The sequence below is a fragment of the Acanthaster planci genome, linkage group LG07 (genome assembly GCF_054643075.1).
Source record: "Acanthaster planci isolate LZ-2023a linkage group LG07, COTS_SCS, whole genome shotgun sequence".
Lineage (NCBI taxonomy): Eukaryota > Metazoa > Echinodermata > Asteroidea > Valvatida > Acanthasteridae > Acanthaster > Acanthaster planci.
In genome coordinates, this window is record NC_141783.1 from 10,745,790 (window position 1) to 10,770,103 (window position 24,314).

Here is a 24,314-nt window from a genome sequence, read left to right on the forward strand (position 1 = left end):
ACCGTGTCTGATATCTGGGCAGAGGTGTCAGTATGAGAAATATGAAGTGAATCCAGAGAACACCAATTCAGATGTCCATAGATTAAAATGGGAGGTTTACCGAAAATGCAGGATCCTGTTAAGCTAGAATATACTTTGAGCTCAAGGGAAAAATGGCGCCAAAGTTCTGGATGTAGAGATGAGTTGCGACGAGTCGTTCCAAAGTGGGAGAACAGGAGTCCGTCATGTTGTGTAGCCAGTTGGCAATAGTGAAGAGCAAAAGTTCAGCAGAAGAAATGCAACGCAAAGGAATACTTGCGGATCTTGCAAGATTGATGTCGATGATTAATGCCACATATGCCTTGGTGTCTGGCAAGTCACAATAGCTCAGTGGCTGGCATGCCTGGGGACAGCTCCTCTGGCGGGCTGCAGATACTCCCCTCCAGACCCTCTTTCAGAACATGCAGTTCAGTAACTAAGATAGAGAGCCAACACTCGTGAACATAAGGGGAAGACTTGGATTTTGAGGTCCTCCGGTCCAAAGAAAAATAGTGCAGAGCGCAGACAAAATTCGGAAGGCATGTAGTCAGCACGAGGGTAAAGTTCGGAATGTCGTTCACAAGGCCGCCTCACATTTGGCAAGAAGACCAACAAGACGGCAGACTGGTTTGAGGCTTCCTCCAAGGATCTGGCACCCGCCATTGAGAAAAAGAGGAGAGCCCTAACATCATATAAAGCCTGCCCCAGTGACCACAACTTGCAGATCCTCCGAGCCGCCCGTAGCAAAGTCCAGCGGACTGCCAGCAGATGTGCAAACGACTACTGGCTCCAACGCCGCACCCAGATACAGATAGCAGCTGACACAGGCAATATCAAGGGAATGTATGATGGTATCAAGTAGGTCCTTGGTTCAATACAGAAGAAAACCGCCCCTTTAAAGTCTGTCACTGGTGAGATGCAGGATCGTGCGCAGCAAATGGAACACTGGATACAGCATTAGCCTGAGTTGTACTCCAGAGATAATGTTGTAATCAAAGAAGCACTGAATGCCATCGAGTGCCTGCCTGTGCTGGAGAAGCTTGACAGCGAACTGACCATTGAAGAAGGTAGCAAGGCCCTGGGCTCCCTTGCCTCTGGCAAAGCACCCAGGAAAGACAATATCCCTGCGAAAGTCCTACAAAGCTGCAAAGGGATTGTCATCAGTGAGCTTCATGAAATCCTCTGTCTCTGCTGGAGAGAGTGCAAAGTTCTGCAGGACATGAGAGATGCAAACATTGTCACACTACATAAGAACAAAGGTGACAGACGTGACTGTAACAACTACCGTTGAATCTCCCTCCTGAGTATCGTTGGAAAGCTGTTTGCCTGAGTTATACTGACGAGGCTTCAGGTCCTTGCAAAGAGACCCTATCCAAAATCTCATTGTGGATTCGGAGCCAGAAGGTCCACCATCGATATGATATTCTACCTCCTACAGTTACAAGAAAAATGTAAGGAATGTAAGGACCTCACGCAGGCTTTCGACCTGGTCAGCATGGACGGCCTTTTCAAGATTTTCCCGAAGAATGGATGTCCATCTAGGCTCCTCAGTGTCATTAGATCCTTTCATGAGGATATGAAGGGTACTGTAGTTTTCGACGGCTCAACATCGGACCCTTTCGACATTGAAAGTGGAGTAAAGCAGGGCTGCGTCCTTGCTCCGATTTTGTTTGGGATTTTCTTCGCTGTCCTGTTGAAACATGCATTTGGATCTGTAACAGAAGGTATATATCTCCGGACCAGGTCAGATGGTAAGCTCTTCAACCTTTCCAGACTCAGAGCAAAGTCTAAAGTCCAGCTGAGATGCCTTTGTGACTTCCTCTTTGCTGACGAAGCAGCTGTCACTGCCCACTCATCTGAAGATCTTTAGCTGCAAATGAATCAATTCAATGTGGCCTGCATGCTGGGACTTTGGGCTGACCATCAGCCTCAAGAAAACACAGGTCATGAGCACGTGGCTTCATCCCCCAGCATTACAATCTCCGAACACAAACTGAAGGTTGTCCATGACTTTGAGTACCTTGGCTCAACGATATCTGACGCTCTCTCTTTGGACTCCGAGCTAAAGAATGACACAGAGAGTATGGTCCAACAGGAAGTTGACAGATCATACCAAGATCCGGGTCTACAGAGCTTGTTTTGTGAGCCTGAGTACACTTCTGTATGGCAGCGAGTCCTGGACCCATCGTTCACGACAGCGGAGGAAGGTGAACGCTTTCTACGTGCACTGCCTCATTCGTATTTTCAACATCACCTGGCAAGATGAAATTCCAAACAACACAGCCCTGGAGAGACAGCTGGAATCCTCAGTATGTACTCACTGCTGAAACAGGGCGTTTCCGCTGGCTTTGTCATCATTTGAGGATGGGCGATGGTTCGGATCCCAAAGGATCTCCTCTATGGAGAACTAGCATAGGAAAAGCATCCCACAGGCAGACCACAGCTGCGCTACAAAGACATATGCAAGAGGGACTTGAAGGCTTTAGGGATCGCGACCTCAACACATGGGAAACTTTGGCCTCTGAGTGGTTAGCTCGGAAGCAGACTGTGCAGCAAGGCCTTTCCGGCTTTGAAGAGACATTTGCCTAATAAACAGAGGCGAAGAGACAAAGGCGGAAGACCCGAAGCCAGAGAGACGGACCAGCAACATACCACTCTGTCATCACTGTGGAAGGGACTGTCACTCCCGAATAGGCCTTTCCAGGCAAACCAGACGCTGCTCCACCATTCAGAGCGCAACGCCATAGTCTTCCGAGATTGAAGGATGCCCACTATATTGTAGAAAAAATGACAGACTTTCACACCTCATGGTGAACAGCATCTTGATTGCAAGGTGACACACTGGTTTAATTTTGTGGACGGCTAATGACGTCATAGCTTCTAAATGTTTTTATTTTAGTACATTTTATAAAAAATTCAAATGGTTTTACTTTATGATATAGAACGTGAAGTGTCAAGAGTGTGTGGGCTTGCTTTTGATAGAAAAGAAACAATCCTACAAGCCACCTTCCTCAAAGATATTCCTACTCCACCACTGTCCAGATAAAGACACGTCTCCCTCTTCAGGTACACGTACATTCCATTCTAACAGCTCAAAGAATAACGACAGCAGTATAGTTTGATATTGGACATTGGACATTCCCATAGGTTTGTACAGCGAATGTCTGATTTTTCTTGACACAGTGGACATTCCTATAGGATTGTATAGGGAATGTCTGATTTTTCTCGACATTAGAAATCCTATCCGCGTCCCAGTCACCAATCTCACTGGCCACGATATTCTCCTTCGAGATAGTACCATACTTGGCGATTCGAACTACAGCAGGTCAGGTCCGTCTTACCTTACCCCACTGATGTTCCCAAGGAAGCTGCCCAACCGACCTGTACAACTTTTATCAGTAAAGTCACAGCCCACACCACTGCGAATACCCCAGACTGGACCCCACCGGTGGATCTAAGCCACCTCATGGAGGAACAACGGCAGGTAGCAGAGCAGATGCTGAAGGAGGTTGGAGCCTTTGCCAGGGACGAGAATGACCTGGGCTGTGCCACTGACCTGCTGATGTCCATCCAGCTCCATGATGATAAACCGGTCCAGAAAACGTACCACTCTGTCCCAGGCCCCTTTAACAAGGAGGTAAAGGAATATCTGCAGGACCTGATCAGTAAGGGGTGGATAACAAAATCATGTTCCTCTTCCTCTTCCCCCGTCGCATGTGTCCAGAAAAAAAGACGGGACTCTGAGGCTTTGCATCGATTTGCCGCGAGCTGAATAAAAAACAGTCCCAGACCGACAGCCCATCTCTCGGATCCAGGATATTCTCGACAACCTTGGTGCTAACTCCTACTACTTATCACCAGGGTTTCAAAACGGAAGACAGCAGACCACTCACAGCTTTCTTAACACCACGGGGGCTATACGAGTGGGTGCGGATCCCCTTCGGCCCAACAAATGCCCCGGCGGTGTTCCAACGCTGTATGGAGACTTGCATTGATGGCCTAACAAGCGAAATAGCAGTCATTTACCTAGACGACACTTTGGTGTACGGGCATCCTTTGAGGCCCATTTGGAAACCCTTCAAGTCCTGCACCGCCTGCAGCAACATGGCATCAAGCTGAAGGCTGGCAAGTGCAACTTATTTCAAAGAGAACTTCGTTACCTGGGCCGCGTTGTTTCGGCAGAGGGACGCAAAGTGGATCCAGCAGACACCAATGCTGTCCAGGCGCTGAAGGAAAAACAGCCAGCAACTGCTGGCGAGTTGAGGAAACTATTGGGGTTCATCGGATACTATACGGACGCTATTTGTTGAATGCGCGGGGTTGCGCTGCTGGGTGCTCAGCTTGACATGCACGTAGTCAACATTTCAGACTTGACAACCAGGCATCCAGTAGCTTCAGATGTGCTGATTTATTGTAATTCAGATTTGATTGGAATCACATTGATAATCATTCCCGCAGTCGCAGGGGAGGAGGCAAACAATCTGCACCATGCGGCGTGGCTTAGGGTTCACAAGACGCCATTACGAAGACCCACCTTCTTTTTCCCCTTCCAAAGCCAACTCCTTTTTCGTTTTCAACTCGTCTCTACCAGCCAAAAATCTAAGTCGTTGCAGACATATCCCTCCGTTGCATGGATATCGTTCTATTTTTAGACTAATTTGCATATACAGCTGGCTACCTTTTGGCAATTGACTTCAACAGTAAGTAGACGAGCGCCCTCTATTGGTCCAATTAGTGAATAATCAAGCAAAATCATAATATACGTTAATAGTTTCCCTACATATTATTCAAGATTTTTCATGGATTGCAAAACCCCTCTACGACCTCCTTGCTATCCCTCCCGAGAACCGAGGGAAGCCTTCACGAGAAACCCGTAGACCAGGAATATCGCAACACATCAAACGAGGTACCGGTCAGGTGCCCTCCAAACAGCCCATTACCTGGACATCTGATTACCAGCATGTCCTGAACTCCCTTTCAGATTGCTGATCACCCCTCCAGTGATGGCTTTCCCAGACTTCTCCCAATCATTCATCCAGCCACAATTGATGCTACCATCAATGCAGTCAATACGACCCAAACTTCTGGTCCCTCTTGGGCAGTGATGTCAACGAACACGGCCTCCACTGAGGACAGTGCCAAGGAGCAGCTTGATAAGGGTAAAATGTCTACAGTATAGCAAGCTGATCTAGGAATTGAACGAGTGTGGCAATAAATGGCTCAAGGACGACGACCACCAAGGCATGAGAGACGAAGGGAACCACATGAGACAATATCTCTACCTCTCAAATTGCGTGAACTACCACTGATGGATGGTGTCCTGTACCGGAAGAGGGCAAACGCCACAAATTGGTCCTACCTGCAGAATACCGGCAGCGAGTTTACAAAGAACTCCATGACAACGTGGGGTACCCTGGTACTGATAGTCAGCCTCGCCCAAGATAGGTTCTACTGGCCCGGAGTGCAGAAAGAAATAGAGCATTATGTGAACAGGCAATGTCTATGTTTGAAGTAGAAGCGGCCGAATCAACCCACACGAGCCCCAATGCAAAGTATTGTCACAACCCAGCCTTTGAACTCATTTCTATCGATTTTCAGCTCCTAGAGCGCCGCAAGGGAGGCTATGAGTACATATTGGTGGTAGTTGACTATTTCACCCACTTTGCTCAGGCTTACACAACTACCAACAAGTTAAGGAAGACTGCAGTTGACCGAATCTTTAACGAATTTATGTTAAAGTTCGGGTTCCTGAAACGTCTGCATCACGACCAGGTTCAGAATTCGAGAACCAGCTCTTTCAACTCTGCGGCATAGAGAAATCTAGGACATTTACCTATCATCCCGCAGGCAATGGACAGGTAGAGAGATTCAACCGTACCCTACTCGCCATGCTGCTGACCCTCCCAGAAGAAAATAAGGCAAACTGCAAGGCGTCACTAGATAAGGTAGTACACGCGTAAAACCGCACCCGTAGTGATGCAACAGGATACTCACCTTTCGTCTTGCTATATGGTAGACCACCCCGCCTACCAATTGATGTCTTCTTCGATCTGCAGGCCAGCACCGAGGGCCCCACATCTAACTACCATGACTATGTCAGAAAGTGGAAGACGCAGATGGAGCAAGCACACGCACTTGCTGCCAAGCATAGTTCAAAGACGGCACACCGAAACCGTAGCCCATACAATAACAGAGCACATGGGGTAAGTCTGCAGCCTGGAGACCGCATACTTGTTCGGAATGTGAGTGAGCCCTGCCGCCCAGGGAAACTGAGGTCCTATTGGGAGCCAAAGATTCACATTGCTGTCAGGCAGATGCAAGATGATGCACCTGTGTTTGTGCTGAGATCAGAGGGCAGTGTGGGGAGAACCCGAGTTCTTCATCATTGAATCATCTTAACCACTTATACTGCCCCGTGATCTCCTCCCACCACCCACCAAAGGTGGGTCTTACGAGGGCTCCACACCAAACCCAAGGAGTGCCATGCTCAGATGACAGTGGGTCTGATTATAAGCTGTACCCTCCAGCAACCCCTGTCGTCTTGGTGTGAACAGCCCACTCTTGAGATAGATGACGTCCAATCTCAGCACGAGCCTGATAACAGTGAGCCTCCCTTCAACCAGAGACCCGTTTCACATAATCACACCCTGAGAATCCCAAGTCAGTAGCCCTAGCAGAGCCACACGATCAGCTGAATCTCCCGGCGGCATCAGAGGACGCGAATCCACAGACCAAACCCAGAACTACATCGAGGAAATGAGGAGAGTGAGGTACCTACGTGTACAGACAGTCGGTATCCAAGGCGACAGAGACAGCCACCAGAAGTATTCACCTGTAATCAACTGAGTACCCCCAGTCCACATGTAGCCGCAACATATTCTACACCAGAGATGGGACTTGTCATAGCGCCCCAAGAACGCCCCCTTGTCCACCCATCCCTGTACCAACCTATGCTACCAACCTATGTTCCCAACAGGCAGACTGGTTCTGCTCCAGTCCTATACCTACGCACAATGCCCTACGGAACTGGCACATTTTCCCAACTATTAGCCCCACATATCCAGCTCAACCTGTTGCACACTATCCACCTCCTCCATCGTATCTACCCCAGCAGTATGCTTCAGGACGGTCTCCGTACTACCACCCAATAGGAGCTGTACAGTTGTTTGTTTCTTGTACAAAGTTTGTTGATTAAGTGCCATTTATTTGGTTTGTTTTCGTAACACCTTTTGTCTTTTAACGCTAGGAGTCCTTAGGGTGATGGATGAGAATTGCATTGCAATGATTGCTTCACTTTTTTATTCTCCGAAAGGAATTAGAATAGTGAAACTGAGAAGACTTGATATCATCTTCAGACTTTTCATTAATCGAACTATGACCTTGAGTTTAGGAAAAGCCTGGCTCATAGTTGGAGCGATGCTCCAGGTGTTGCATAACTTTCTCCTCGATATCTATGACATTAGACAAGGAATTATTTTAATTCACTAAGTGCTAGTTGTGTTCGTGTATAATAGCAACTTAGCAACATAATAGCAATAGGTTTAAGTTGTTACTGTCTTGAAATGTTGAGACAACATTTTTTTTTTTCGGGGGAGTATGTAGGGCTTCTCAGAGAGCCAAGAGTTGGAAGTTCTAAGGGCCCCTCAGAGGGCCAAAAGTTGAAAGTTCTAGAAGGTTATCCCCCAAAAAGCTTTTCCCTACTGGCTCACATTTGGCCCATACCGCTGGTCAGTTGGGTAGTGACTGTTGCCATAGTTACTGTCCTCTGATCACAATAAGTTCCCAACGCTGTGCTGGTCACAAGCCATTCTTGGATGAGCAGCACCAGTCACAATAAACCTTTCGATACAGCGCTGCCATATATAAATTGTGCGTATGTATTTTCATCCACTTTACAGATGAAATCTACCCCTCCCCCGGGGCGGGTGCCACAGTAATTTGCGTCTTTGCTTTAATATTTTTTCTGTGAGCATGATGAGTTCTGGAAAAGGTTTGTTGGAAAACAAGGTATGTTGTATTTATGGCAATTTTCACTGCGAACCATTGAGCCTTTGTTAAGATCTCTTCACTGACAAATAGTTAGTTATCAGCCGACAAGAATTCGCGCTTCATTTTGTGGCAGTCTTTACATGTAGTTAACAGCCAGGAGAATTGTTAACCTTTTTTAACTTTGTGTTTTCAAAGGCTAAAAAGTATCACAAAATAGACAAATGATAGCTGTTTTTGAAAAGTGCTTTGCGTTTATTGGTACTAATACTTGTAAAGCCCGCTTTAGGTATTTTTAAACCTCGCTGGCTGATCCAAAGCAAACCAATCTTGAAATATCTTGAAGTTAGCTTTCTTAAAATATCAAACAGACCTTATTCAAGGGGAAGTCGTTTTTTATTGTGCTCCTGGAATCGACCTCATTCAATGGAATCCGTAAATTAAATGGGACGGTTCCAAATTATTTGGGGTTCCATGCCTCACTTTCATGCCTCATTTTCAATTATTGAATATGAGAACAACTGTGCTTTCCCTGCATCAATTTGTAGAACTTGCAGGGGGTGACAATAAAATGGGCATTGGACTGCTAAATTCACGAATCTTTCCCAACATTATGTTTTGGTCAATTGTTTGTTCATTATTCTGATATGAAAAATATTCCGTACGAGCATATGACCAGGGGGTGAAACAGTCAGCTAGGATCCAGGTAGGAATATATGAAACAACTCCACTTAAAAGCCACCAGTCTCAGTGTCAGCCATCCATTTGTCTCTTTTTATTGCCATAGTCACATTTTCCCACCCCACCAACATGAAATTAAACATGCACTGTCCACTCTGCGAAAATGAAATGAGTATGCAAGCCACACTTCATAGGCTTTCCATGCCCCATTGAAAATGATAGCATTATAAACTGGTAAAAAAAGGAGTAGAACTACTTCAAAGTTCATTCAGGAGAAAAGAAAGAAAGATTAACTGTGTAATTTTGTGAAAAAAATTACTTGCTTCCTTGAATGTACCTTTGTGTTTCAGTAAATTTTCTTTTCAATTTATGTTTATTGACATTTCTACGTTTCAAAAGTTCGTATCGTATATTGTGCTTTCTCAGAAGACTGCGACGCGACACTTCATTCATTCACCAGCCCTACTCGCCCCCGGCCCCTCCCGCCAGTGATGTCCACGCCCGGGCCGCGCCCAATATTGTTTTTATTATGTCTGTGAGTTTTATTATAATGTCTGTAGTGGCGCTATGGCCGCGCCGCCCGTATCGAAGAAAAAGCGCCCTCTGGAGGCACATTAAAGTAAGTGGGCTCACGATTCCCGGCCGGCCCCTCAACGGTAAAAGAAAAAATCACACGGAACCCATCGAACATTGCCACCGCGATTCATGTCGTTGGCAGACGCAGAGTGCAAGAAATCAAAATGGCTTCATCAAATGGTAAGTTAAATGATCTTTGTTGATATTTTGTGTTAGATTGTAAGTAATGTTTGAATGTTAATTATAATGATCACACCAGAAATATATCTATGTGTGTCAATAGTCTTTTGTGGATGATTGGGTCGGCCTTCTGCCACATCTGCATATGGGCTACAGTACAGTACTGTAGTGATTATAAAAAAAAGGCATGATGATTGATAGGCCCATAGCCTAACGTTTGGCCTTGTTAATTTAGACATGTTGTTAGGTTAGCCTTGTGTTGATTCACCTAAGACAGTACGTCATAGGGGGATTGTATTTTTGGGACCCCGTTCCCATATTAATAGGACTTAAGGGCATGAAGGGAGACCTGCATTTTGGCTTTTGGTTTCATGATGACCATGACTATGACATCATTGCTCACTATTATTAAACTGACTGTAGCCTGTACTTTCTGTAGCGCAGGGTTGATGTCGTCCATCTTGTTAACATGGTTAATGCCAGAATTGGCATCAGCAATGTAATGATACAGATACAGAAATGTTGTTGCGATTTGTGCTACAAGTAGGCCTAGGACCTACATCATGTACTAGGATAGACCCTCTGAATACAAATTGCCTCTTTTAACATTTGGACATGGTTAAGGTTGGGCAATGTCACCTGGCTGTAGGGCATTTAGCAAGGATAGGCTTCCTAAAAGTTGTTGGGTGCCATTGGTTGATTGATTAAATTACATGTATAAGTTATTGCTACTGTTCATGTATGTCATTAAGTTAATACTGCACTCTCAGACTGACGATCAGTCCGCTGATCTTCATGGTCTCTCGATCTCTGTGTAATCTGTCAATCTTATTGCATGATTCGCTAATAATTCTGCTGTGATCAGTCAATCACCATACATGTACCGCTAAGTTGCAGGTGAAAAAGATTGCTTCAAGAAAGGGAAGTACATATATGATCAGAGATTTCATACGGGAACGACTGATAGTGCGACACTCTTTGATTGTGCTGATCAACCAATGGTCCCCAACATAACCATTGACAGATGACAGCATGATGGACAACAGGACAGCACAACTGACCAATTAATTTGTAAATGTTGCGTTATATTTTTCCCGAATGCCATGTTTGTGGATCTGTGGTAATGTCCAAAACCTGACCAGAGCCCAAAATGATCCTGCCTGAAACCAATCTGGCCTGACATTGACTTCAAGTCAAGTTGGCTTTTCCACCATTTTAATCAGGTTGGGTAGGATCGGTTGCAGGTTTGTATTTTGATATGGGTGGTGTCAGTTTGGTTAAGCCCCCATGATTAAAACTGAAATAACCCCTGGAACAAAATACCATGCATGCATACATGTACATGTAGTTTGCACATTCACATGGTACATTATTATAGCAGAGTCACAGTCCGGGTTATCACATCCTAGTCAAAGTTAAAAAAACTGCCTATCCTCTCCTACTGTCCAAGAAAAACTGTTGAAACTCACTTCCTTGGATGCTGTCTGAGATCATCTACTGCACCCAGTATTTTGGAAGAAAAAATGAAGATGTGTTCACCAGTGTTAAAAATATTAATGTAAAATAAAAAAAGGGCTTGTAAATTTTGATCAAGCTAAAACTGATTGTCCAAATTGTTTTTACCTTTCTTCAGGATAGGTGGCTGGATGAGACATTGGTCATGGTACTTGGTGTGAGCAAGATGCAGCGCAATCTTATTTCTCATGATATTAATTTCTACAATTGACTACATGTACAGTGTACGTGTAGTTCCGCCTGTGTGTTAACTTATTCTCATTTTTAACATTTGTATAGCGTGTATGAGTAAGAGACATGATGGTGACAAAAATCATGGGAAAAAATGTATTTCGGTACCGTTACATGTACATTGTATTTAAGGCCATTAACTCTACATGCGTGTATTGTAAGTTCTCCTACATGTACATGTGCCATGAGCTGGACCAAGAGAGAGAGAGAGAGATTTTCCTAGCAATGGAGGCTCCGTTAATTGGAATTGGCACTGCACTTCGCTGGTTCACAAACAACCATAAAATTCACACGTTACAGTTGCGTTGCTACCAGCAATGTGAACTTTCCTGACCAACATGGCTCTTTTCAACCGATTGAGGGGTGCTCTGTAGCCCTCAATTTTGGCTAAATTACAAAATGTACATGTATCGTCAGATAAACTTTTTTCACAAAACATCTTTCTTGTCTACAGAACTTAAAATTTCAGGGAGAAATTAGCTTGTGAGTGTTTTGGAAAGAAGTTTTTTCCCTTTCTCTTCTTCCCAGAAGTCAGCAGGTTTAATCTACATACATGTACGTGTATGTTTGTGAGTGTATACATGGATAGGCATTCACCGCATTAAGGAGACAAGTTCTTTTGTTAGGGAAATTTGAACTGAGTTGTAGGGACATTTCTGAGTCCCCACAACGTTTTCCGTCCCCACAAAATAGGTGAAATATCGAGTGTATGTCCCCACAACTACGGTGCAGGAGCTATTGTACTTGTACATGTACATGAAAGTATGTTGCATGAGTGTGATATCCCATACCTACATGTGTAGTTTCAGGGAGGGGATGAGTTGAGATAGTGTAATGGGAAAATAATGAGCCATACATGGTATGTGTGTCACTCTGTTTTCCTGCCTGCATATTTCACCATTGGCATTATTTCCTTTTTTGAGAAAGAGCTACATGTACAGACATTGATTTTTCCATCCCTTGGTTTTTTGTGTGATTTGTTGCGTGAAATAAAAACAGTGAAAAGCACAGATAGCAGTTCATCCAAAAGATGACAAGCAAAAATCTGGAGTAAATATTTTAATAAGCCTTTAGGCAAGCGCATTGCATGTTCTGCTATACTCAAGTCTACTCGTACTGATAATGAATTCATGCATGCAATTAAATTATGTAAAATTTTTGATAATGCCCTACATGTAGTTACACTTATATGTACATTGTATGTACATAAACCTAGAAATGACAATGTAGAAAAATACGTGTGGAAACTGATAAAATCTGAACTACATACATCCTCAGAAATTTAGCTCTTCATTATATTATGTTCCTTTCTGATTACCTTTCTCATTTCCCTTTGTATCAGCCACTCTGTATTATTAGCATCATTGATTCATACAGAATCTTGTTTAATTCAGAATGGGTAGGGTTGAGCACTAGCAACACTAATTTACATGTACCATTGGGTAATGTATTAATTACAAAGAACTCTACATGCACCTGACGTTTGAAAACATAATAAAATGAAAGTAAACACAGCATTTCAGACAGCTTTAGGAAAGAACTTCTAAATTGTTAACCCTCGTTCTAAAACATTGTAAAACAGCCTAAAAATGTCACACTCTGTGTAACCAACTTCTAGGAATGACCAATACATGTAAATCCCTCAGGTGATACATGTAAGCTGCATTTGCAAGCTCATGGCTTGGCTTTTGTGTTTACAGGTAACAGAAAAAGGAATACTGAAAACAAAAGACAGAAATTCCACTTTCCATTTTCAGCGTAGAGGTTAGAAGGTACATACATGTATCAGTATCTGCTAAATATTGAAGCAAGTCAGGTTATAGATTGAAAGCAGCATGGCATCCACTTACATGTGTGTCAGTAAATGTGGGCGGAATTAGAGGTACGTGTACATGTACATGTATGTCAGCTGGCAAAAATGCTTCATTCGCCCCAAGTGCCCTTTGATGTGCCCTTTAATAACGGTACCTGTACAGGGAGCTAGGATGGGCTGATCTCTTCAGGGTGCATGACATACAAACCTTTTGTACACATAGATGGAATTGCTCATTAACATTACTGTTAAACACCTCCATGTGTGAACGACCTACCGGTTCTGTATGTATCGGTACCTGTACACTGAAAATACACACAGGCATAGAGTAAAAACAGCAAGCAACAGCAAGTTGTGTATGCCTTTAGCTGTGGTATACATACATGTACTGTATGTTTGTCCACCACTACAAGTCACCACTATTTCATGTTTGTGTTCGCTTTTGCACTAATTATGAACGGCTCTTAGGATGATTGATGGGGCAAGGGAGCAAAAGTGCTATATTTGCGGTACAATGTACACTATTTCATTGGTTGTATACATGTAAACATTCAGCATCCGGAAATTTAGAACTACATGTACATGTATTTACCTAGTGTCCATAAAAAAAGTCTGGGGACATAGAATCAGGAAATTTGAAAGGTTCACGAATGTTCACATCCTCATGCAGTTATGCGTACATGTACAATCTGCCCCTGCCTTCAGGAACCTCTTAATCACTCATCACCGTGCGTAGTACAGTACATTTGTAGATTGCTCAAAACACTAAGCCATTGGCATCCTAACATTACTTGCTACAGGATGTACATGGGAATTTACAAAGCTTTTTAAGTTTTTAAGTAAATGCATTATTTAAAGTGTGGCAGGTGTTGTACCGGTAAGCTTCCTTGACATGCATGATGGCGATTGTACCGTACGTGGTACATTCCTTCAGGGCTGAGTCAATTCGAATAATTGACTATGCGAATATTCGACCTTCAATTCGGTTGTACCGGCAGGCAGGTTACAGGGTTTGCACACCTCCTGGAAAACCTGGAAAATCCTGGAATTTTACACCCATCCTGGAAAGTCCTGGAAAATGCTTCATTCTTAAAAGAAGTCCTGGAAATTGTAGTAAAATCAATATTACTTTTAAAATGAGACAAAAATTATCTTATAAACTATGACCAAAAATTTACTGCGATCGATCAGTCCCTGCGCACATTGGCGCTATTGTGCGGCGCAATACAGTTGTACATTATTCACCATACCTGTATGTGGTCTACACACTCGAAAACACACCCACGCTGCACGCGCATGACACAGCGCTGTGAGCGAAATCAATTTTGGATGGTGCCCACAATGTGATTCTATTTTGCATGCGCAGGGCACCAAGGATATCATTACTAAACTTTCTTATAGTCAAATTTTACCTTCATTGTTTGTACATGTAGCTTCATGGTGAACTCTCTGTTGTGGATATACCGGTAATTATGAAATCATTTCATTAAATTTACGTACCGGTACATGTACTTTATTTAATATGTAATTGAATATTTCCAGTCATTATAAACTAATAAAGCTCAGTGTAAAGTAAAACTGTGACTGTGTTGAATCTTTTACATAAACGTTGAATGGACTAGGGAGAGTTTATTTTTATGATGGCCAGCTGTGTGCGCCTACATGTACCTCGTGGTCCGGTTGTAACTTTCTGAAAATTTGTCACGTCTTTGTCCTTGCGCTGCTCAATTTCTATACATTGTTATGTTATAACTTCACAATTGTCCGTTTTATTGTATTGATATATTGTATTGTGTGTCCAACCTGAATTAAGTCCTAGAAAAATCAAACTTTTGACCTGGAAAATCCTGGAAAAGTGCCGGATTATTTTTTTCACAAGGGTGTACTGGAACATGTATGAATTCTGAGGTTTTTGATGAACAAACCACAAAATCAGTTGCAATAATGCACACAGTTGTACATTATAATCACTATAATACCGGGTAGCTTCTCACTTTCAGGACTACAGTAACTCCAGCTACGATTTAGCAAAGATTATTGTCCAATAGAAAGATGTCTCTTGACACCACAATTTGTGGACACTGAGAGACTGCTTACAAGTTTTTCTGATGCAGCCATCTTCCTCTTCGGACCTTCAGACATTCAATGTCAAATCAAAATACATGTACTGTCATGAATACATGTACTGTCATGTGACAGATTTTTCAGTTTTTAAATCTGGCATTAAAAACTTTTTAAGCTAATGACCTTTAGTTCAACGCTTCATAATTAAGTGTTTCACATTCTTGTGAAAACCCTGGTTGTAAGAATACACTGTATATTGATTTGTTTTAATACAGGAAGAGAGGAAATAAACAAATTTTCACTGCTCGAAAAAGGCTGCTGCATATTTGAGTGCACAAGATCATTGAACAACAAAATAATTCCATCAGATGTCTAGTTTCTATCACAAAAGCTCGCTGGCATTCCATTGTATGACCCTGAACAATGAAGGAAACATACATGTACGTGCTGTGAGTCTTAAATTCCATCATGCATTCCTCTGCCTGCTACATTAATTCCATTGTCCAAACATACATGTAGTTATGCATCAGTGGTACTGCTGTTTGGTTGAAAAAATTAGGCCTCGAGTTACATTTGCAGAATGCTATTTTTAAGTGGAAGAGCTTTGCACTGTGTTTTTACTGTCTCCCAGCTGCCAACATGTGGATTTATTTACTCAGCTGATGAATAATATCAGCCATAGTACATGTACATGTATTTTGTATGTACCTTTTTTTTTCAGAGGACTTTGTATTCACATTTGTGTCATTTTACAGTTTTTTAATTGTTATCCTGTGTTTTTTGTTGCAGAAGGGGCAAGTTTAGGTTTCAAGATTTACATTCTCTTAGTCCTGACCCTCAATGCTACTGGTTACATCCTGTTGATCCGCTACACCCGGTCACAGGCTGGGACACTGTACTCGTCCACCACCACAGTTGTCCTGACGGAAGTCTCCAAGCTCCTCATTAGCCTCCTCCTCTTGGTCAAGGAGCACCGTAGCCTGTCGGGGATGTTCCATGATGTCTGGAGTGGCGTCTTCATGAACCCCAGGGACACCTTCAAGATGTGCGTGCCATCCATTATCTATGCCATTCAGAACAACCTAGCCTTCGTGGCCCTGTCAAATTTGGATGCTGCCACTTACCAGGTAGAGAATGTGAAAAAAAATTGCTGATGAAGAAAATCGTTGGGAAAATGATCTTGGGATTGCACCAAGATTGTTTTCCCAGTTGTGTGCTGTCCCCTATGCAAAACCTCAAAATCTCATAACCTCCGACATTTCCAAAACTTTATTGCTTTGCACAGAGAATGAAAATTTGAAAGCCTGACATCACAACAAACTCCAACCGCCAGAACAAAAAGTAAGCTCACCTCACCTCAACAAATTCAATATGACAAACTGCATATTAGTCTTCTTTTATAGGCAACATTGTCACTTCAGATGTCGGCATTGGGCTCTTGTATTGTTGATTCATGAGGGTCAGCATTAGTTTCTTGAAGTTCATTATGTATATTAAATCATCCTGAACCCAAAAGTCCTGGGGATATACATGTACATGTAAAATTCTATTGACAAAGGAAAATTGCAGATTGCTGGGGTTAATTTCAACTCATTGGTGACCACAATTGACCTACCCCATGTAACAAGTAGCTAAACCCAAAATCCAACTTCTCCAATGCATTTTTACTTTTTTTATTACTTCGAAGCAAATTTTGAACTCCATCCACTCGTAGAGCAACAGTGCCTGAGCTTCACTGTCGGTAATTCACTGCAAAGGCTGGTTCATACTCGGCATGAAAGCCAACATGAATTCAAGTTTGTGACATCAGATCAAATACATGTACATGTATAGGTACATGTACATGTATTTGCACCGTGAATTTTCAAAAGTTGAACGCTATTCAACTCAAAGACATTCACTGCAAAATTCCATTTTCATGCTCACCTGAACAGGGTTGAGATTTGTCCAGCTATTCCAAATTTTTTGTTAAATGTATCCATGATACGTGTATATGAATCTTTCTTTTTTGCTGGCTTTGCCGGAATTTTCCAAATTCCTTTTTGGACAATGGCTCATAAAGTTATAGATTGCTGTGGAGATCTTGACGAAGGCCTGAAATATCCATGGAAATGTTTGTGGCTTGAAAGTCAGGTGGAAAAAGAGGCAGCATAGGGGAAGATGAACATTATTGTGACTGAATTAAAAAAATCAAGCAAGGATGCAGGTACAGTACAGGTCAGAATTTCAGCCGACACGCTAACACGATCAGTGAACCTGACACGCTGTTCAATACACGCTTTGCGGTTTTTACCGTGCATTGCTGGTCCAAAGCACGATAAGCCTAACCCTGGACCTCATTATCTCAGCCGGGCTTGTGACCGCAGACCGCAAAGGTGACCGACAACGTGTAGTGAACCACTGCACACGCAGGGCCATCGCTCCAGCTTCGTGTATGCATGTGCATGTACAATGTACACTGTATGGCAGTGCACTGAATTAGTGAAATCACTTACATGTTATATTTAGTGCCTGGCTGGCAAGATGACTGTCTTGAAGTATTGAAATACATGTATGTATCACTATCACAGCCATTTTCTTTTTGTTTTGGATCTCAAAACTTTTCCCACATGTAAGCTTGAATTTTAAATTCATGGGATTGACTGGAGTGACAATGACACTTTTCTTGCTGGTTCTATAATGCTAGATCGGTTTTAAGCAATTCCTGATTGCATGAGAACTTTTTCACAAATAAACAGTACTAATTTGATCTACTGGGCACTTTTACTTTTGCAGTCAAAACAACCAATTGGTCAAAGAGATTTTAAAAATTGCGATCACTGCATTCGCCTCTGTGCATTGAGTTTTAGGGCCTAAAGTTGGCGATGGTTATTAGGTGATTTTCCCATAATTACGCAATCTTCTCCCTCTTTCGTTTTTCTTCTCCCAAAGGTTTCCTACCAGATGAAGGTTATAACCACAGCTATGTTCATGGTCCTCATGTTGCACAGAAGTTTGTCCAAATTCCAGTGGTTGGCCATTATTCTGCTGTTTGTTGGCGTTGCCATGGTACAGGTTGAGTCGGCCACAGGCACCAAGGGTGGAGAAGCTCACTACAATTACCCAGTTGGATTGCTCTGCATTGTCATCTCGTGTTTGTGTTCAGGGTTTGCTGGTGAGTTTTTTATCGTGCATAAATGGCATTTCCTTAGCTGCATTCGTTCTCTGGAATGCAAAAACTCCATTCATGAAAAGGTAGTTTGTATTGAAAGCAAGGTACATGTATATATGTCTTCATTGAACTTTGAAAACTTGAAAGTTGAAATGAAAGCAATAAACTGACGTCTTCACAAATTATTACATGTCTGCTCCATTAACTATTTTATGATTTGTGCTTAAACCTGAGTATCTATTTTTGGTCTCGTTTTGCAGGTGTTTATTTTGAGAAAGTGTTAAAAGGAACCAATACATCACTGTGGATACGAAATGTTCAGATGTACATGTTTGGTATCGTGAGTGGGCTGATTGCTGTGGTCTCTACAGATCGTGGTGTTATCTTAGAGAAAGGATTCCTGCACGGCTATGATATCTTAGTATGGTTGGTAGTTGGTAAGTTTCTTTACATGGTTTTTTGCTTACTCTCAGCCTGGGTGCAGTTTTAAGGAGCTGGTTGTTTGGAAATTATTCCACTTATCAAATTTATGTGCTTAGCCTAAAGTTACTGCATACAAGTTGTAGGTTTTGTACATGTTCATTGCTTTACACTTTGGTTGGTACCCTGTACATTCTGAGTTTATAATTCTGTGTCAGTTTTGGGCTTGACAACTATTTGATATTGGCTCCAAGAGTTAGGGCAAATATAGAAGAAGCATTGCCTACATGTATACAGGCATGTCACTAAGAGTTTGCAACGCATTGACCAATCACAATGCACGAAATCACAATCGAAATCGCCCCTTTCCAAATGCGCATTAGGTCAGCAGATTTCGTGCACTGTGATTGTTCAACGCGTTGCAAACGATTGGAGGCGCGCTATTATGAATTGGTTTGTAGACATTGTGGCTAGGGTGATCCATGCTGTGCAATGCAAGACATGGCCACAGTGGTGTGAAAGGGTATGCTACATGTACTGAGACTTGTTTGTCATCCAAGCAGAATTCAAGGTGTCTGAAATTTAACATATTAAGAGCAGAATGGGGAAGAAGGCTCCCAACCAGTTGATAGGCTAAAGGACAGTTCTCATATCTTCGTACTTGCTTTCAGAGTTGGCAAAATTGGCAACATAAACCTAAGTATTTTTCCACCAAAAGAATGCTTCAGTCCTTTTGCATTTGCAGGCAGGTGTTTTGGGAGCATTATGAGATTTTCATTTGGGACTTTTAAAAATTACAAAATTTATGATGTCAAACCTCACACCACTGTGCCTTTCACTTTAATGATTATGAAGGAGAGCTACTTAATTCTGCGTCGTAATTATGATAATTTTTTATCGAGTCAGATTGCTGTTTAAAGAATGACATTTGCATGTGCCCTGCTGGACTGGTACATTGATATCTGGAGGAAACATTGCATATATAACGGCGCACATAGTAAAGTGAAGGAAACCTTTTCATGATTTCTCCCTCTTTCAATTGTGGCAATTGGGGCTAGCATTCAGGTCCCTACACCTGTTTATTCTCTTTCACAAACATAAATAATAATCGTAACTGTGGCTTTATTAAACACAGCTAAATATTATCTATTGCTGGGCACAGAAGACGTGTTAATGGAATTTCGATCTCCTTTGTTACAGCCATGGCTAGCATAGGTGGCCTCTACACATCTGTTGTCGTCAAGTACACAGACAACATCATCAAGGGTTTCTCCACTGCCGTGTCCATCATCCTTGCCGCCGTGGGCTCCTTTCTTCTCTTCCACAAGACATTTGGAGTGCTGTTTGTCATTGGCACCGTGCTCGTAATATGTGCAGTTTACCTGTACAGTCTGCCAAAGCCCCCAGCTGCCAAGCCCCTGACACAACCGAGAGAAACAGTTTAAAAGTGCAATGTGCATTGACCACCCATAGTATAATTTATTTCTTAGCTTTTTTTCCGCCCTCAGACACCTGTCGTTGGGCCCTTTGCTTTGGCAGTATTTGCCTGATTCCAAACAGTCAAGATGCTGTTCTGTAATGACGCATCAGCCCAGATATCTGTACATGCTTCATTTAATTCCTTGTGATGCGTTCTGAAGAGAGCATTACTGACTATAGCCTATTAGAGGTCTCAGCAAGAAGTGCCTACTTGATATTGTCAGGCGACAGGTATTGACGTAGCATTTCTTTCCTTGTTGGCAGTGGTATGTTCATACTGGATTTGTCATATAAGTGACAGAAAGGGGGAAATCTGGACTCTTCAAGATGCTGGAACTACCGTAGTTATCACATGACAACTCTGTATAATATACTTTACATTAATGAAGTATTTTTAACACTACATTTAATAGTAGCAATTTGCATTCCACATTTTGTATGATGGAAAATGCAGACTTTCAAGTCAGGCTACATTTGTGCTAAATTTGTAAACAAAAATGATTCTTTTGCCACAGCCACTGAAGAAGCAATGACCATAACTGATTACGGAAACAACACTCACCCAGTAATCAGCAATTACAAGAGTGTTTGTTTCCTGCTGAAACTTACTCCTGTACTCAGTCAATACTGATAACAAAAGAAATAGGTTTGCAGGTACAACATGAAATCAATGTCTTTTTGGCGAGGTGTGGTTCTTAAAAGAACCGGTGAGTTGATCTCTCACCTGTTCTTTTAAGAACCACACCTCGCCCAAAAGAGATTGATTTCATGTTGTACCTGCACACCTATTTCTCATGTCTCTTCCCCCATGCAAAGCTTCATATCTTACTTAATGATAATAAAGGCATGCTCTGCTTTCCGCTTAAAACTGTATTTGCTGTTTTAGGATTTGTTTTAGGTTGCATAGTGGATTATTCATGTTTAGCCAAGCATGGGTGAGCACATTGTTTGATGACAGTTTTTGACTTTCGCTCATTCCTCGACAGCCACTGATTTCTTTTTTTTTTTTTTTTTTTTTGATGTCTAAAGATTTTAAATAAAGCATTTCCAATGTGATACTTCATGGTTTCTTTTTTACCCTACCTTGGCAAAGAATGGTATTTGGTTCGGCTCAAGCCAAAATTGAGCAGAAATTATCCAAGTATCCCTTGCCACTAGGAATACATCGTGGATGTCTGCAGGGACATGCTGTCTGAATTCACAATAGCTTAAGCATTTGGAGAAAATGATTACGAAGAAATTTACTCTGTCTTCGCCGTTAATTGCAAACAGCTGAACTGGTTTTGCATAGGATATATTGCAGGGTTATTATCTCGACTGCATTTTTATATTCAAAATTATTGCTAATCATGAGGAAGAAAATAGCACTTACAGCAATTATTGCCAAACATTATTCATTTAATGTATTTTAATTCCCCATGGTTTGACATACTTTCAACTATTTTCAGAAATGGGTTTTTTAGCCAAGCATTGAATATATGGTTATGAATATTAGGCCTTTGGGCTGAGACTAGAGTAGGCCTTGTTTTTGCCTTTGTGTGGTGATATTTTGCTTGTTTTTAACTTCAGCAATGCCATGGTGTAAATATGTAAAATGTCACCATATTTAATGTAAATTTCATGAAAGGTTCCACTGAAGTCATGGTTATAAAATGTGGCAAAGCTACAGAAAACACATGTACTCATTTTCAGAGTGCATTTAAAACTGAGAATTGTAATCAGATTATGTACGAAAACTAATAGTTGTGCTTCAGTGAGATTATGACAAGTTAAAGGCATCTCAACTGAAGGAAATAAATTCTTCTGGAAATGGTTTATGAAGTCAAATTCACTTTGCTTTTGCCTTCACCAGAAGAATGAACCTACCATATGAAGGGAATGTATTCACAGCATTTTTTGGCGGGGGGGGGTGTTACATTGAGATTTAATGCCTTAGAAGAGATGATTCTGAAAATATTATTCATTGAAAATTTGGCGCTTTTAGATTTCTTTAAATTGCAAGGCACACAGATGTGATAAATTATTTTTTTAGCCAGTTATGGATGCCTCCTTCCGTTGGCAGGCCCAACTGGATCAATTTTGGATTACCTGTTGTGATCACATGACTCCGCTTACTTGCACTTGAATGTGAAGTGTTACTTCAGCGTGTTATCCTATTTCACTGGTTAGAAAGGAATTTTGGCTTGTGCACATTGACTGCAGTTTCTTTGCCAGTACTGTAAGCAGTTTATGGTGATTACAATCAGAGTGGGTGATGGTCAGTTAGCAAAGCCATGAAATCAGTCCCATTTCAAGAAACTGACGAGAAGACAAATTTCCACAGAGAAATTCAACAGGCTGGAAAATGAGTCGTCCGTTTCCTATCTACATGGATGTAGATTTGTCCAACAAGCGGATCTGTTTTGTTTGCTTTAGGGTGCTAATTTCCTCCTTTCCTACTCCAACCTTGTACCCCATCCTGTACCTTTGTCAACATTTATTTATTTCATCCAGCGCTTTGTCTAAAATAGTTCCTAAATTTCTTTCAATTTTTGTTTGTTTTCAAGTGACTAGTTGAGCATGAAGTAGTTTCAGTTTATGCAGTCATGGGTTTGTTTAGGTAAGAATTTTTCCCATCGACTATTATTGTATCAACGAAGAAAAGGTGTATGTACTTATCAGTGGAGCTTGTACAAAGTTTTGGATTTAAATGAGCGACTCTTTATGATTTTTTTGTTCGATTGTAATAAAGCTGTTTGTGTAAAAAGTGTTTTGTGGAGCTAATTCCCATGAGTTGAATAAAAATTAGTTGTTTCATCGTACAAAATTGTGTTAACAATATTTATGTGTCCTTTTCACTCAGAATTAGCTAAGATGCTTTTATTGTAATGATCAATTCTATTTTTAGGTGTAATCACTGTCATCCAATCACAGTCGTTCTTTGTAAACTTTTGTCCAGTCCGAGCTCTTCATGCTAACGGGTGGTGCGTGTACATCCGCTTGTTGGGGCAATATAGTGCATTTTGTTCCCACAAGTATGATCAAGTGTTTCGCGTTGGTCTTTTTAAATACCTTCAGTCAGTCCATTTTAAAAGTGTACAAAGATATTTGGAAACGACGTTAAGAAATCGGGAGAAGAATGGTGAAACGTGTATTGGATGTGTAGTAATACATGTATAAGGTGATCCGGCATTGCGAACCGCATGTGCTTTCATGTACCTGTTGTTCGACATGCCGTGTGGATGGAGCGAAGTTGTGCAAGGTCAACAAATTCCAAACATCTCGTAAACCTGGATTTGTGAACCACTGAAAGTAAGTTCTAAAAATGTAGTTACCGAATTGTGGAGACGAAAACCTATCGTTGGAATATATACTCCCGGGTGTTATACTCTTTCAAGAATAGCCGCCATCCCTGCGAAGTCCGGCGCTTCTCTAAATGGAACTAATACAGTGGCAACCGGCAGACGAGACGTATCCACCGGATGGACCCGCCAAAACCACCGTGACTCGGCTTCGATTCACTCTATAATGAAACAAGAAGGAACAGCATATCACTCGAACCCAGGCTTATTGTGAGGTAAATATTCTGTGAGAGCTAAGCTATATCACCACAGTTCTAATTAGATTGCCTTTTGACTTGTGAAGTTGAACAACCCCTTTCAAAAAAAATTAAAGGAATTCAGGCCTTTAGTACCAACAGTAAAAGACAAGGCAAAGCTAGACGTCCTTCAACCTGCTGGCCAATTTCATAGAGCTGCTTAAGCACAAAATTTGCTCAAACGCGAGAAAACCTTGCTTGATAAATCAGGTAACCAGCCCAAACTCCATGTGATGTTTTGGGATCGTATTTAGCTGTCTTTTGGTTAGCATGACAATCAGATAGAGTTTGAAGTGGTAACCTTTGTTTTTTAAGCAAGGTTTTCATGCTTATGCAAATTTTGTGCGTAAGCAGCTCAAAAAAATTGGCCCGCCCAGTTGGGGTTGAGCTACAACTGACATACTTTGTAGTAAGAATAATGACTGCCTGCTACTGTACTGACATTTATGCCGTTTCGGGATTCAGCTATTTGAAATACGTGAAATGTAGAACTCTAGTCTCTGATAATGAGTCATGTATTCCCAATTACAATGGGAAAGTCATTCCTGAATACGCCAACGTTCTCGATTTGACGCCTAGTTTGACCCCCCCACACACACACCGACCATGGAGGAATAAAACAT

The 24,314-nt window shown here is 41.9% G+C and overlaps 1 protein-coding gene across 1 annotated transcript; it reads left to right on the top strand.

The window, feature by feature from the left end:
• Positions 1-9,316: 9,316 nt before the first annotated feature.
• On the top strand, positions 9,317-22,920 carry LOC110973703 (CMP-sialic acid transporter-like). The gene is made up of 5 exons (XM_022224717.2): positions 9,317-9,441; positions 15,854-16,191; positions 17,996-18,218; positions 18,476-18,652; positions 19,836-22,920. The coding sequence occupies exons 1-5, from the start codon at positions 9,426-9,428 to the stop codon at positions 20,078-20,080; spliced, it is 999 nt and encodes a 332-aa protein (XP_022080409.1). The 5' UTR covers positions 9,317-9,425; the 3' UTR covers positions 20,081-22,920.
• Positions 22,921-24,314: the final 1,394 nt, after the last annotated feature.

Excerpts from the sequence above, each read along its gene's own strand:
- LOC110973703 (XM_022224717.2), top strand. Across the intron at positions 16,192-17,995 it reads TGGATGCTGCCACTTACCAG|GTTTCCTACCAGATGAAGGT; the intron begins GTAGAGAATGTG and ends CTTCTCCCAAAG. Across the intron at positions 18,653-19,835 it reads CTTAGTATGGTTGGTAGTTG|CCATGGCTAGCATAGGTGGC; the intron begins GTAAGTTTCTTT and ends CCTTTGTTACAG.